Source organism: Poecilia latipinna, unplaced genomic scaffold (assembly GCF_001443285.1).
Source record: "Poecilia latipinna isolate Pla-1442-1.1 unplaced genomic scaffold, P_latipinna-1.0 Scaffold1843, whole genome shotgun sequence".
In the NCBI taxonomy this organism is placed as follows: Eukaryota; Metazoa; Chordata; class Actinopteri; order Cyprinodontiformes; family Poeciliidae; genus Poecilia; species Poecilia latipinna.
The window spans coordinates 62674-74975 of record NW_015114459.1 but is presented as its reverse complement, the minus strand read 5'-3'; the positions used below and the strand labels follow the sequence as shown (position 1 = coordinate 74975).

Below are 12302 nucleotides of genomic sequence, written 5' to 3'. Positions count from 1 at the left end.
ATATATATATATATATATGCATTTAAAATAAAATAATGAAATGTCCCCATAAAAACAATGCAAAAAACTTTCAGAGCAGATTTGCCGTTTTTTTTTTCTCTTAAAAGCAAGACTGTTTGCTGTTTAATAAAGACCCTCGCTGATTTCAGATTGATTTCCTGAATCACAGAAGAGCCGACACGTGTCTTGAAGTATCAGCTGGATTTCTAGCAGGTCCTAATTTTCCTTCAGCGGTTCTGCAGCTGGGTGTGTTCCAGGCTGCGATTTGACTGAAACTAGTGTACCTCATTACTGCATCATAATGTCTTATATTACAGAACACATAAATTAGATTGTTAAACATTTCCACCTGACTTCAACTCTCATTTCAGCCTTTTACATTTGGCTCTTTGAAAAATTACTGAGAGCTGCCTTTTCTGAACAGATGGATGGATGGACGGAAATCGAAACGCAGATTTTTCCAGCCTGTGTTTGAAATCAAAATTTTGATGCATTTCATTAAACTACACCCGAGTGGACGTTGTCTGACTGTCTCAACTCTCTAGCACCTCACTTTTGACTCGTCCACATCCCTCAGAAAAGCAGAGAGCGACACGCATATGTAAAATCTTTCTCTCACACACACTCAGCTCCTGTCTGTGTCGTGACTCTCTGCAACCACACATCAACACTCCGCCTACAGAGAACATGCGCAGCCCCAAAACATCAGATGAGCCTGTCCTGATAGTGATGCTACATTACAATACTGCTAAAGCTACAAAATCTGTTCTTGTAAATCTGACCAAACTGCATCAGGTTTTCCAAAATGATCAACACCATTCCAGCAGTTTGAGGCAAACCCAGACATCAATCTCCCCAGCAACATGATAAAATTCATTCTGGGAGACCCAAAGGTGTTTCCAAACTCGAGGGGCAGCATGCTACCTCATCCCAGCCTCTGAAAACTTGGCTCGGAAATGTTCCAGTGCGTTCTAAAGGTCAAAACTTCAACAAGGCGACAGAACCACATTTTCAGCACAAACAGCATTAATACTTCCAGCTGCTTCCACTTACTGCTGCTGTGTTTTACCGCTGCACTTCTCACCAAAATAATCCAGGTTTTCACCGAAAACAACACTGACCCATTACCTGGAAGCGATCGCGGCATGCACACAACTATCTATCTGGGTGGCTAACTTAACTTTTTCTCCTGACAGTTTTTTTTTTGTTTTTTTGGGAAAAATCAAAGCACTGATCACCTTAAAAGCAAAGCAGAACTTACAGCATCTACCTATATCGTGCCAAAATTGTAGTACTTTTATTAAAGTTTTTTGACATAAGTGCACAAACATTCAGTAGTGTGGTAAAAAATACACAACAAAGAGCTTTTAAATTTGTTGCAATGATGCTGGTTTGTTAGGTCTCCAAGCTCCTGCTCTCAGACAAGTTATTCAGATTTCTTCTTCCTCCACATTGGAGAAGTCAGTAAATAACTTTCACTTACAATCACTTTGTAGATTTTGTTATCAATATCTAAGGTGGATACTCTGCTACATACTAAGGTCAGACTTTGGTGTGCTAAATGTAATGTCAGATGTTGTGTGCTGTTCTTTTAGCTTTTTCACAATGTTTTGCAGTTTTGGGTCTGAATATGATTATTATGAGGATATGAAAGGAAACACAGCAAAAAAGCAAAATTATTAAAAAATAATATAGGCCTTCAATCACAGTATGATTATTTCTCTTAGTAATAAAATCTAATCATGAACACAGAAGATGCATAATCACTTATACAATTTAATTTATGTAGTCCTGATCTTTGTTTGGCCTGACTGTATCAATAGAGACATATCACTGAATGAGCCCCTGAATAAAACAGTACAAAGAGAGAAGTGATCAGATGTCAAAGGGTAACATACGACTCCAAAGCCTGGTATCAGCTGATGCACAATTGATTAAATAAATTTTTAAAAAAGTCCTGAAAAAGACACAAATATACCAAAAGTACAAGTTGCATATGGGTGAAAATGACAAGCCCCATATACCAATAAGTGCTTTCAAAAACAAAACACGGATAAAATGAGTGAAGTGAAAAGGTTAAGCCTGTTGAGATGCCAGTGCATGTGTGCTTCAAAAATGAACGAAGTGTCCCAGTTCTAAGTGTCGATCTTCCACTGCAGAGGAGAAAATAGGAGAACGAGGCTGCAGGGAGGTGGAGGAAGGGAGGATAAAAAGACCCAACTAACAACATCCTCCACCTCTCCATCATTCTCTCTATCTTTTCGCCTTCTCTCTTTATTTTTTCTGCCACTACTCAGCACTCCTTCCTCCCTGATCTCTTTTCCCCACCGGCATGCCTTCGCTTTCTTTTAATTTGATTTTTTTGTTTTTTTTTTTGTTTTCTGCCTATCTCATTTTTGCAGTGTGTTGAGGATGCATTACCGCTTCCCCTGCATCACAGTTAACCCCTCCTCGTCCTCCCTGTCCACCAATCACAGCACTTGGCAGGCTCTGCACCACTTCTCCAGCCCAGCAGCCCCCCCATCTGTAACCACGTTACAATAAGCATTGTTATCCTGGTGCCACAAACGTGCCATTGTTCCATCATGGATACCTTTTTTCAGGTGACCTCACTCTGACAAAGCTCAGTCCTGCTCTCTTATATGGCACTGCCTCATTCCTTCAGATCTACAGATCCATTCGAGCTGCCTTCATCTTCTGCCCTTGGAGTCTTTCTATAATTCATAATGCTCTCTTCTCAACAAGGTTGGATTGCTTTGCTGCAAATGAAGACCAAAAGTCTATCCATGCATTTCCGTGCAGTTTGTTTCACTGCGACTAAGCAAAACCAGCTAACGATGTGAATTTCTCTGAACTTGAAACAGAAACAACACATTATGTTTTGGTGCAAAACGGTCTGTGAAAATGTTGGCAGCACCATAAGCTCAAGATAGCAGAGAATCTTCGTAGTCAAAAAATAAATTCACAACTCCATCTAGACAAAATGACAAAAGATGTTGCTTATTTCAGTAATTCAATAAATAATTGTAATGAATTACACAGACAGCAATATAATTATATGACCAATTATAATCAGTAATTCTGGAAATTACTGATTATAATTGGATTATTATGGCTTACAGCCAGTAAACACCAATATTAGCTTTTGCTCAAGGTAAGAACATTATATGAAACTAATTTAAAAAAAAACAAAAAAAAAAAAAGAGATAACAGCTGTGGTTCCTTTCATTTTTTTGTGCACCTTTTTCAACCAAATATTTTCCTTCCACTAAACTTTTCATAAATATACATGGATATATCACTGTAAACAACCAACTTTTTCACCAATGACCTTTTGTGGCCTACTGCTTCTTGAAAAATACTTAAACTACATCCCTTTGTGTATATTCATCTATTTAATATAAGACTTTTGAATTACACGACAAATATATTACACAACAGTCGTTGGTGTATTTGGCAGCTTTTCTCTGCTCTATGGAGAATTTTTGCTTGTTTACGTTATTGAGCTCCTTCGTGTACTTCATGCTCTATGAATCCCAGTTATACAGCAGTCCATGGCAAAACTACTCATGCCTCTTATGCTTTTCAGTTTTCATCATAGTTCAACTGGCTGTAAGACTTCACTCAGTAACACAATCAGTGAGTGTTGTTGTCCATCCTGCCGGAAAGAAGTCGGGAGCGGTGCATTCACCTCTTAAAAATAACTAACAAAAACGCATTTTTGTCCAACCACTTAGCGTTTATAAAGCTACAAAAGCATCAAATTGTCGGGTCGATCATTGTTGCATTAAGGTGATTGAAATCACAAACAACAACATGCATAAAGAGCACAAAACGGCAGGAGGAAGGGCGAGCTGGCTGTAAAGCAGGTGGAATGAGGAGGCTTCAAACACAAGGCTTGGCTTAAATAAGTCTCAAGGGATTAATATGCAACGTCTGGTCACCAGGGACCTCTTTAAATGTGCGCACTGTGCTCCAGCCCCCAAACCCCAGGAGCAGAGCTATGGAAGAACAATACGGGCTTCTGCCAGCTGACAACCATGTCCGCATGGGGAGGGAGGCAAAGACAGACACCCATGAAGGAGAGAGGAGAGTAACAGATAAAGAGTGATGGGTGGGTGGTAGCGGGGACGGAGGGGACAGACTGAAAAAGGTTGAATCGACTCTAGTCCAAAAATAATAATCCTCGGAAGAAGCAGCAATCACATTTTCATCTTCTCATTTAAAAGGAAATGATGTCACGGACCTCCCTCCCTTTGTGGCGCTGTGCTGCTCACATCACAGCAGACTAAAATAATAGTTTTACCAGGAGGAACTAAACCCTCTCCTGTTTCAGAAACTTGGTGTTTTGTTTGTAGGGGCACCACTGGGCTTATCATGAGTATGATGATATGGTACCAAAGAAGTCCTTTTCAGATGGACAATTTTGTTATCTGTATACTTGAGAACCATACACAGCCACATTTTGGCTATCTAATAAAACTGAAGAGATCAACACCTCAATGTGGAAAAATGTGACTCACTGTGACGCTGCAGGAGAAATCATTGTTCATGACGCCATGCGTCCTTAAAAGCATCGACCAGCTTCAAGTTCGACAGTCAGTTCGTGTGAAGATGCAGCTATTAGCTGTAATGCCTGCTGCTCATGTATCAAGTTCTCAGTGGGGCTCCTAATACATGTTTTGCAGCTTCCTGTAGCAACACTGGCTGCTGAACAAACTTCACAAAGAAAATTGCAAGTAGATATGAAAGATTTCTTGTGATTAAAAAATATATATATATATAAAGCCACAGTAAGCTAATCTAAGTATATCTACACTCTGCATAATTAAAGCTGTAAAATGAATATTGATTTTTGAACAGATATTCTGAGGTCTCTGAGAATATGCTGTTACTTAAAAAAGCATCAACTTATCAAGAAAAAACAACAGTTAGCTTAGTTGTAACAACAATGTCCTTTTACCTAAAACACTCACCACCCTTTATTCTGCCTATATTTATTTATGTGACACAAGACAGTAAACAATTTGCTCTTAACAACAACTGCTGTCAAGATATGTTTGAAATGTGTGAGAAATGATAGCTTTTCTAAAAAAAGCTCCACAGAGCTTTTATGTCATAACTGGAAGCCAGAACACAGTTTGGGATTTGGATGCTACTGTGTCATTTCCTTTAAAAGTTGGATCTCAGAGAGAAAACGTCTCAAACTGTGAAGAGTTCTGGTGACAAGTCAGAAGACCCTCGTAAATCGATCATTGCTGACAACTACTTAAAGATCAGTAGTTGAAGGTTAACTACTTCCATTCGTATACGGCAACAACATATTCACTCACAAAGGTTGCAGTTATGTAACTTGGGGGTGAAACATCTATCGCAAGATCAAATGAACATTTTTTTTTTTTTTTATCACAGCTACTGTACTGTCTTCACATGCTAAAGTCATAATGGCTTTTGAGGAAAGCATTGGTTTCAAACCTCTGGCTTTCTAAGATGGATTTAGCACGTTAGCCCTGGGCATTCATGTCTTAGTGTTAATCATAAAATGCAGTAAATAAACACATAAAGGAAAAAAAAAACTCTAAAAATCCAATGCAGCTGCAAGATGCATAGAAGTATGTTATCTGAAATTTTCCAGAATTGTAACATATCTGCCTGGTCAAGAGATATTTTCTTCGCCAAAGAGGGAAAAAAAAGAAAAAAAAAAAGGCTAGACCGGATGGGATGGGTGAAACCAAGTCAGGTGAGGCAAAGAAAAGGCACATAATTGAGGAGATGTGATCCGAGGAGAGGGAGGATATTTTTTGCTCTCTGGTGCCAAGGACTGGCCCTGGACAGACAGCGATATAGATTTACCTTGAATGAGCCAGGGATAGACGATATGCTCTCCACAACGTTACGCTACAAGCACGGTTAAACTGCTGATGTCACCTGACCTTTTTTTTTTTTTTTTTTCCTATTGTAGCAACAACATATGCCTTACCTGTTGCCTTGAATGTAAAGAGGCAGAAATCAAGGTCAAACAATACACTTTGATTCCGAGTGATGTTTCTTATGCTGTCTGGTTGCTATTTATTTCTGTACATTTCTGTTCATGCACACATGCTCTCACCCCTTTTACGCTGCACAACATTCCTGCTCCATTTACCTACATACATGTTTTGGTTATAAATCTGTATCGATATTGAGATTGAGTTAGTTACAACAACCAGAGAAATGGCTGCTGATGATGTTTACTTTCCATCTGCGTGAGTCAGAGTCAACGTGAAAGGAATGTCATTTTAGCACTGCAGTGCCTCATGTTTCTGGTCACCATGATTCACTTATTTAACTGTTTTTATGATTTTCATTTGCCTTTTTTTTTTTTGTCTTTTTTTTTTTGTTAGCCTAGAGGAATTGCTGAACGAAAACAAGCAGAAGCAGGCATAGCTGTTTGGTTTGGACTTGTCTGATTAATAGAAGTACCCTGATGAATAAACTTATTAAAGGTAAAGTTGGCCATTTTCTACACAAACCTTAAGATGAACACAGCCCTAATAAGTCTGGCAGAAACTGAACTGCTTGTACAGAACACCTTGATATTTTTGCTTGAATTCTTAACTGATGCAGCCTGGTTTTTCTCCTGGAAGAAAAAACCGGGCTGCCAGCTACTCTGGTGACACTGATTAATGTTCCTCACAAGAGAGAACCGCATTCAGTCTTCTCTTTGCTTTAGCAGTCTGTGAGCTCCTTTTGCGTGGACCCTTCATCAGCATCCCCACAATTTAAACTAGATCATCAAACTACGATGACTTGTTTGTGCCTGAGCAGCAAAAAATCTGCATGCCTCCCTGCAGGTGCTCAACCCATATGGCTGAAGAACAAAAGGAAGTGGAAAAAATGCTTCTGGAGTCACAAAACATAACTAAAACATTGAGACAGAGGCAGCTGTTATTGTAAAAAATTATTATTTTTGATTATGTGGTTAAAATTTGAATTAAGATTTTATTAGAACAGTATTATAAACAGTTTTCTTTTTTATATTTTTTTATTTGATATAGCAAACGATACAAAGATCAGCTAATATGACACTCTTAAATATTTTTACATTCACTACAATAAACCAAGAAACAACAATCTCGAGTGGATTTTGTTGTGAAAATAGGTTTAACTGTCTTCTTATATTGAGAGGTCAATGTTTTGAGCTTTCAAAATGTAATGTTGTATTTAGATGTAAAGACATCAGACTTATTCTGCTGTGATATTTGTTTTATTATTTTATTTTATAGATAAACTGTAGGTTTCAACAATTTTTAGTCTTATAAAGATACAAAGATCTTAATTATGTTTTGGTATATTAAAAAAAATCAACATCTAAAGTTTTTGTTGTTATATTGACAAACAAAGATCTCAAACAGGTTTTATGATAATGGTGCTGATCTAAAGAAATTTGATTTAGAATTTTTAAGCATATTTAGGGTTCAAATCACACTGTTAGATCAGGAGAAAAAAATATTGCGATAACAGTATCAGTATCTTGAGAGATCAAGATAATGATAAAAGATGAATTACATCTTATATTATAAAATTTTATGGTGTTATCTTATGAACTCAAGAGCTTGGGCTCTATTTGTCCTGATCAACAAAGCTACTTATTTCTCTCTGATAAATGTAAATAATAGTTCCTTACAGTGTGTCCATCTGCGCCCCATCCATCTTAACCTTGATTTTTGAGGTCACCGCATTGACGCCTAACAACAGGTGGGTAACGCTAAGCCAATGACGACCTCAAACAGGTCTACCCAAAACAGACAAGCCCAAATTTCAGTGTTCGCGCATGATGTTAATCCCCGACACAACTGTAGCTAGATAAACAAACCCAAAGGTCAAGAAAGTTTTTCAAAGACTGACGCCTTCATTAATGTCGGCCTCAGCTGAAACGCTCACACCCAAACGAAACCGTCACTGCAGGCGGAGACGTCATTGATTTCAAGTCCGACCTATTGACCGGCATGTAGGTGTTTCTCTGTGTCAAAGATCAAGCCTAAACTTTTGTCCTTGCACAAACAGGGCCTTGCACGCAAACGCACCGAGAGCGGCCCACGCCTCACTGCAGGGCGTGAGCGCTGTGGCGTTCTGCTGATATGTACTGCTCTCTCCTCTAAAATCACATACGTTCTCATCGCAAAAAAAAAAAAAAATAAATAAATAAAAAGGAACTGTGAGGTGCTCTGAAGCCAACCTGAAAGCAGGCATTAGAGGAAAAAAAATTAAAAGCTGGGAGACACGATGGCAGCCCTGGTAGCATAAATAATCGATGTTGAAAAAAGGGGGAAACCTATAAGTTCCAGATGTTTTATAGCTCAGCTGTATGAGCAACTCCTTTAATATTGGTTTCCGTTTGGCTATTTATTCCCCCTGCTGTGCGTGCTCCCTGCTCATCCATCTTTCTGTCGTTTTCAGCCACCCATCCACCCTCCTGAGTATTCCCACTGGGACTGCCCCCTCTCATCTCAATGCATGTGCATGTAGGATTGTGTGCGCGTCTGAGAGAGGAGCTGCATCATGACAAAAGAGAGGCTCCTGGGCTCCGCCAGACTAAAGCTGCCCCCCAATCCCCCCATCCCTCAATCACTTCACTCCATTCTTCTCGTTGCAAATCTCTTTACCTTTTTCTTGACTTCTCGTGATCGCTTTCTTGCCCTCTTTCTCTCTTTCTCCTTCTCCTCCTCCGCAGCAGCAAGATTCTCATCCGCCTTTTTCTTCAGCTGCGAGGCGGCATGCGCCATGGTGATCCAGCCTAGTTAATCCAGACAGGTGGGAAGCAGGGGGTAGAAGATATGGACTTTACCCTTTTTTGTTTGTTTTTTTTTCTTAGCTCCTAATTAGTTTCTTGTCCTCCCTTTTCCCAGAGGAGGAGCCCGCACAGGTGTGCAGGAGGATGATTGTCTGGGAGGGACTTTTAAAATTTGCCTCTTTGCAGAGCTCTTCTTTCTTCCTCTGCAGCCATTCACACTGCCGATGCCGTGATCCAGATTGAAGCAGAACCGTGGCACATTCCTGTTTCACCTCCTCAAAATCCCACTTTAGAAAAGGAATCTCCTTCCACTGCTTTACGTGCAGAAAGCAATTGAAAATATTAAATAATTATGATTTTAAAACAATTAAAATTGTCTTCTTTTTGCAGCAGAAAAAGGTGTGAAAATATCTCATTTGCAGGAACACTAAAAGAGCTCCTAGGTGGCAGGTCCAAAAAAGAGGTCGAAGCTCCAGCTCCTACCCCAACAAAACATCCTGCTGTCTGGGTAAATAGAAAAATCCTGTTGCCCGCTTGACTGGTTCCCCGAGTCTGCCACCTGCACCTGAGCAGCAAGCCATCCTCTGTGTACACGCAGCCGCACACGCTCAGTCCACCACGTCTAGCTGGGACAGCGGGGAAATGACAGTGGATGGGAGGCTGAGATAGGAGGATGAGAAGAGAGGAGGGTAGGGGGGGAGCTAAAGGAGGGGCAGAGAGAGAGGTAGAGAGAGCAGCTGGGACAGCAGGAAAGAAAAGAAAGGATGGACTGGATGAATACCTCTGCCTAGTACCAGCTGGCTATGTTTAAGAGATAAGGATGGAATAAAGGGAGACGTCACACAGAGAACATACAGGACAAGCAGACAGCGGGGGCCCGCCCGTATCGCAGCCTGCTCCGTGTGTGCATCCATGATGGTCCTGTTATAAAACTTGCTTCTCAGCCTGATCCCATTGAATTCTTACTTTTAACACCATGACCAAGCTACAAATGAATAAAACCCCCACCGCGACCACCTCAATAAGTAATAATTACATTTCTATTTAAAAAAAAATGTAAACAAAAAACAGAAGTACACAAAGAAAACCAAGTTTCAGAATAAAAATGAATAAACTAATGCTTTTTTATTTATTTTTTATTTTTTTTTTGCCATTTACACTACAACGACCTGAGTTGTTTTTATCTTAACATCCAAACCTGTGGAATTAAAGTAAATGTTGTGAGCTTCAAACCAAAGATCAAATTAATAAAACATTGTTGTTTTAGCTCTTAACTGAGCTCAACGGTTTTCACTGTAGAAAGTGAAAACCTGACAGCGTCTGAGGTTTTCTATTGGCTGTTATGGTTTGTAAAAGACACAATTGGCTGTCTGGTATAAAAGACAGGCAATTATCTAAAAGATTAGAGAAAGAGCACGGGTTTCTCATAATTTAACATGTAATTGAATACTTTTGAAATGTGAAAAGTGTATCACTGTAGTCATATTAATTGGCATTTCTATTATGAACAATGAGCAAACTAAAAAAAAGAAGACATACTGAGACTAATGACTCCACTGAATGAGCTGAACATCACTCAACTGCAAAATCACCACCATGTATCAGCTAAAATATCTGAAAGCTAACGCTTTGATAGCCTGCAAACTTAAAAAAAAAAGTAACAGGTTTCATTTGGCTGCTGTCAGTTTAGGGAATCATCTTTCCTCTGTAACTATGTGTAATCCGAGCTGCACTTTAACAATCATTAGAAACATTTTTTTCTTCTTCTTCAAATTTTGTCTTTTAGTGTCTAATGGATGTAACACACTTGAAAAAGAAATTGGGTGGAAATTTCTGTTCAACAGTGTCGCCCGAGGCTAATCACAAACTTCACTTAGTGCAATATAATAAGTCATCTGTCAGGCTGTGGTTTCAGCTGGGATTTACTACTAATCCCTCATTATTTCCATCTGTAGAAGGAGCTTACGAGTTAGACGTACCAGCCCTTTAAAGGCCTCCTATCTTTCCTAAAAACTGGTATTAACGTCAGGTGATTCCTTTCAACATGGATCAGATACTTAAAGCTACTGCAACAACTCATGAGGAAGTATATCGTGGTTTTTTTCCCAGGATGTTTTAGTCAGCATATCTGCTCACTGAAACCAAGAACAGCAACAGGGAAAATGTCCTGATGCTCCACATGCTCTTGATGTGGGTCAGCAGCAGAAATGTCGGCCTCATTTCTTCTGTATGTATTCCTCAGTCATCTGCCGGTTTCCTTTCTGGGACTTTCTGCATCAATCTTTAAGTCTTTGTGCTTTTATTCTAAACGACAGCTTGCCGCGAGTCAGCGAACCAAGCGGCGCTTCAACCAGAGATGGTGCAGTTCATCACGTTGCGGATGGATGTATCTTACTGGCTACGTTACTTCCTAAAAAGATTAACTGTTTCAACCTGAGGGAGACTCAAATGATTCATCCTCATTTGCTTGGAGTAGATGATTCAGGCATCTGATCATGCCACATCTCACTGTTGGGAGACACTCGGCCAGGCCAAAACGTTATCAGAGGAACTACATAGAACCACCAGAGCCTGGGGAAGCGAAGAGAGAAGGAGCAGAAGAGTGATGGCGGAGAAAGAGAAGTCTGAGTTTTGCTCGTGGATTTGCTTCTACTATGACCTGATCTTGGTGGAAGATGATGGATAAATAAGATGGATTTTTTTTTTTTTTTTTTTTTTAAGCAGCAACAAAAAAAAATCTCTCTTCCAAACAATTAGGCCTGTTACAATAAGAAATACATCAATTAATCGCATAATAAATTAAAACAAGTTCAATAATTTCAGTCTGCATGATTTATCGTTATCTGCTTTTCCCTCTCTCTTTCAATCCAAAATAAAATGACCGGCCTATTAATAACTATCATTCTTAGGAAGAAAGAGGACTAAATCTAGATGATGAAGAATGACTCTTCCCGGGATTTTCCTGTGGTGTTTGGCTCCCTCTACTGATGAAGCAAATAAACCTACATTTGTTCCCCCCCTCCTCTCTTCTTCTCAGAATTCAACACAATCAAATGCTGGCAAAACCTGCGGCCCCATCTGTTCTGTCCATGCTGGGATAAGAATTAATTAGCAAGCATGCAGATATAGCTCAGCCTTCAAATCCCAGCAGAGTAGCAGGGACATAAATAAAAGAAAATGAGAAATTAGCTGACAGTGACGGACCCTTATTTTTAATCTAATCATATTCGGGTTTATCATTTAAGCCGTATTTGTCTGTCCTATTGCTGAAAGTTGGACTCAAATCGGTGTGACGGTGTAGCATCGCGATAATGTCGTTTAATGGTTTAAGGATGCAATACTTATTTGTGGTCACCAAGAGGCGCCAGAACAAAGATAAATAAAGAAGCACTTTCATGATTTCCTTTCTTCGTGAAGAAAGGAAATCTTTTAGGATCCGTAGATTTTGTCACTCTCGCTCCCTGTTTTTTTTTTTTTTTTTTTTTTTTTTCCCTCTCCCTTCCCCCCCACAAAAAAGAAACCAAATGCT

The 12302-nt window shown here is 39.5% G+C and overlaps 1 protein-coding gene across 4 annotated transcripts in view; it reads right to left on the bottom strand.

Moving 5' to 3' along the window:
• The window catches only part of LOC106934687 (ankyrin-3-like), a 107319-nt gene that overhangs the window by 56529 nt on the left and 38488 nt on the right, over positions 1-12302 (bottom strand). The window contains exon 1 of one of the 4 annotated variants that reach the window (XM_015014740.1): positions 8646-9443. The exons of 2 other annotated variants lie outside the window; for them this stretch is intronic. In XM_015014740.1, the coding sequence (XP_014870226.1) occupies positions 8646-8765 (120 nt within the window). In that variant the 5' untranslated portion in view covers positions 8766-9443. Of the gene's footprint in view, positions 1-8645; positions 9444-12302 lie in introns of those variants that run through there. One more of the 4 variants, XM_015014741.1, reaches the window with a different exon arrangement.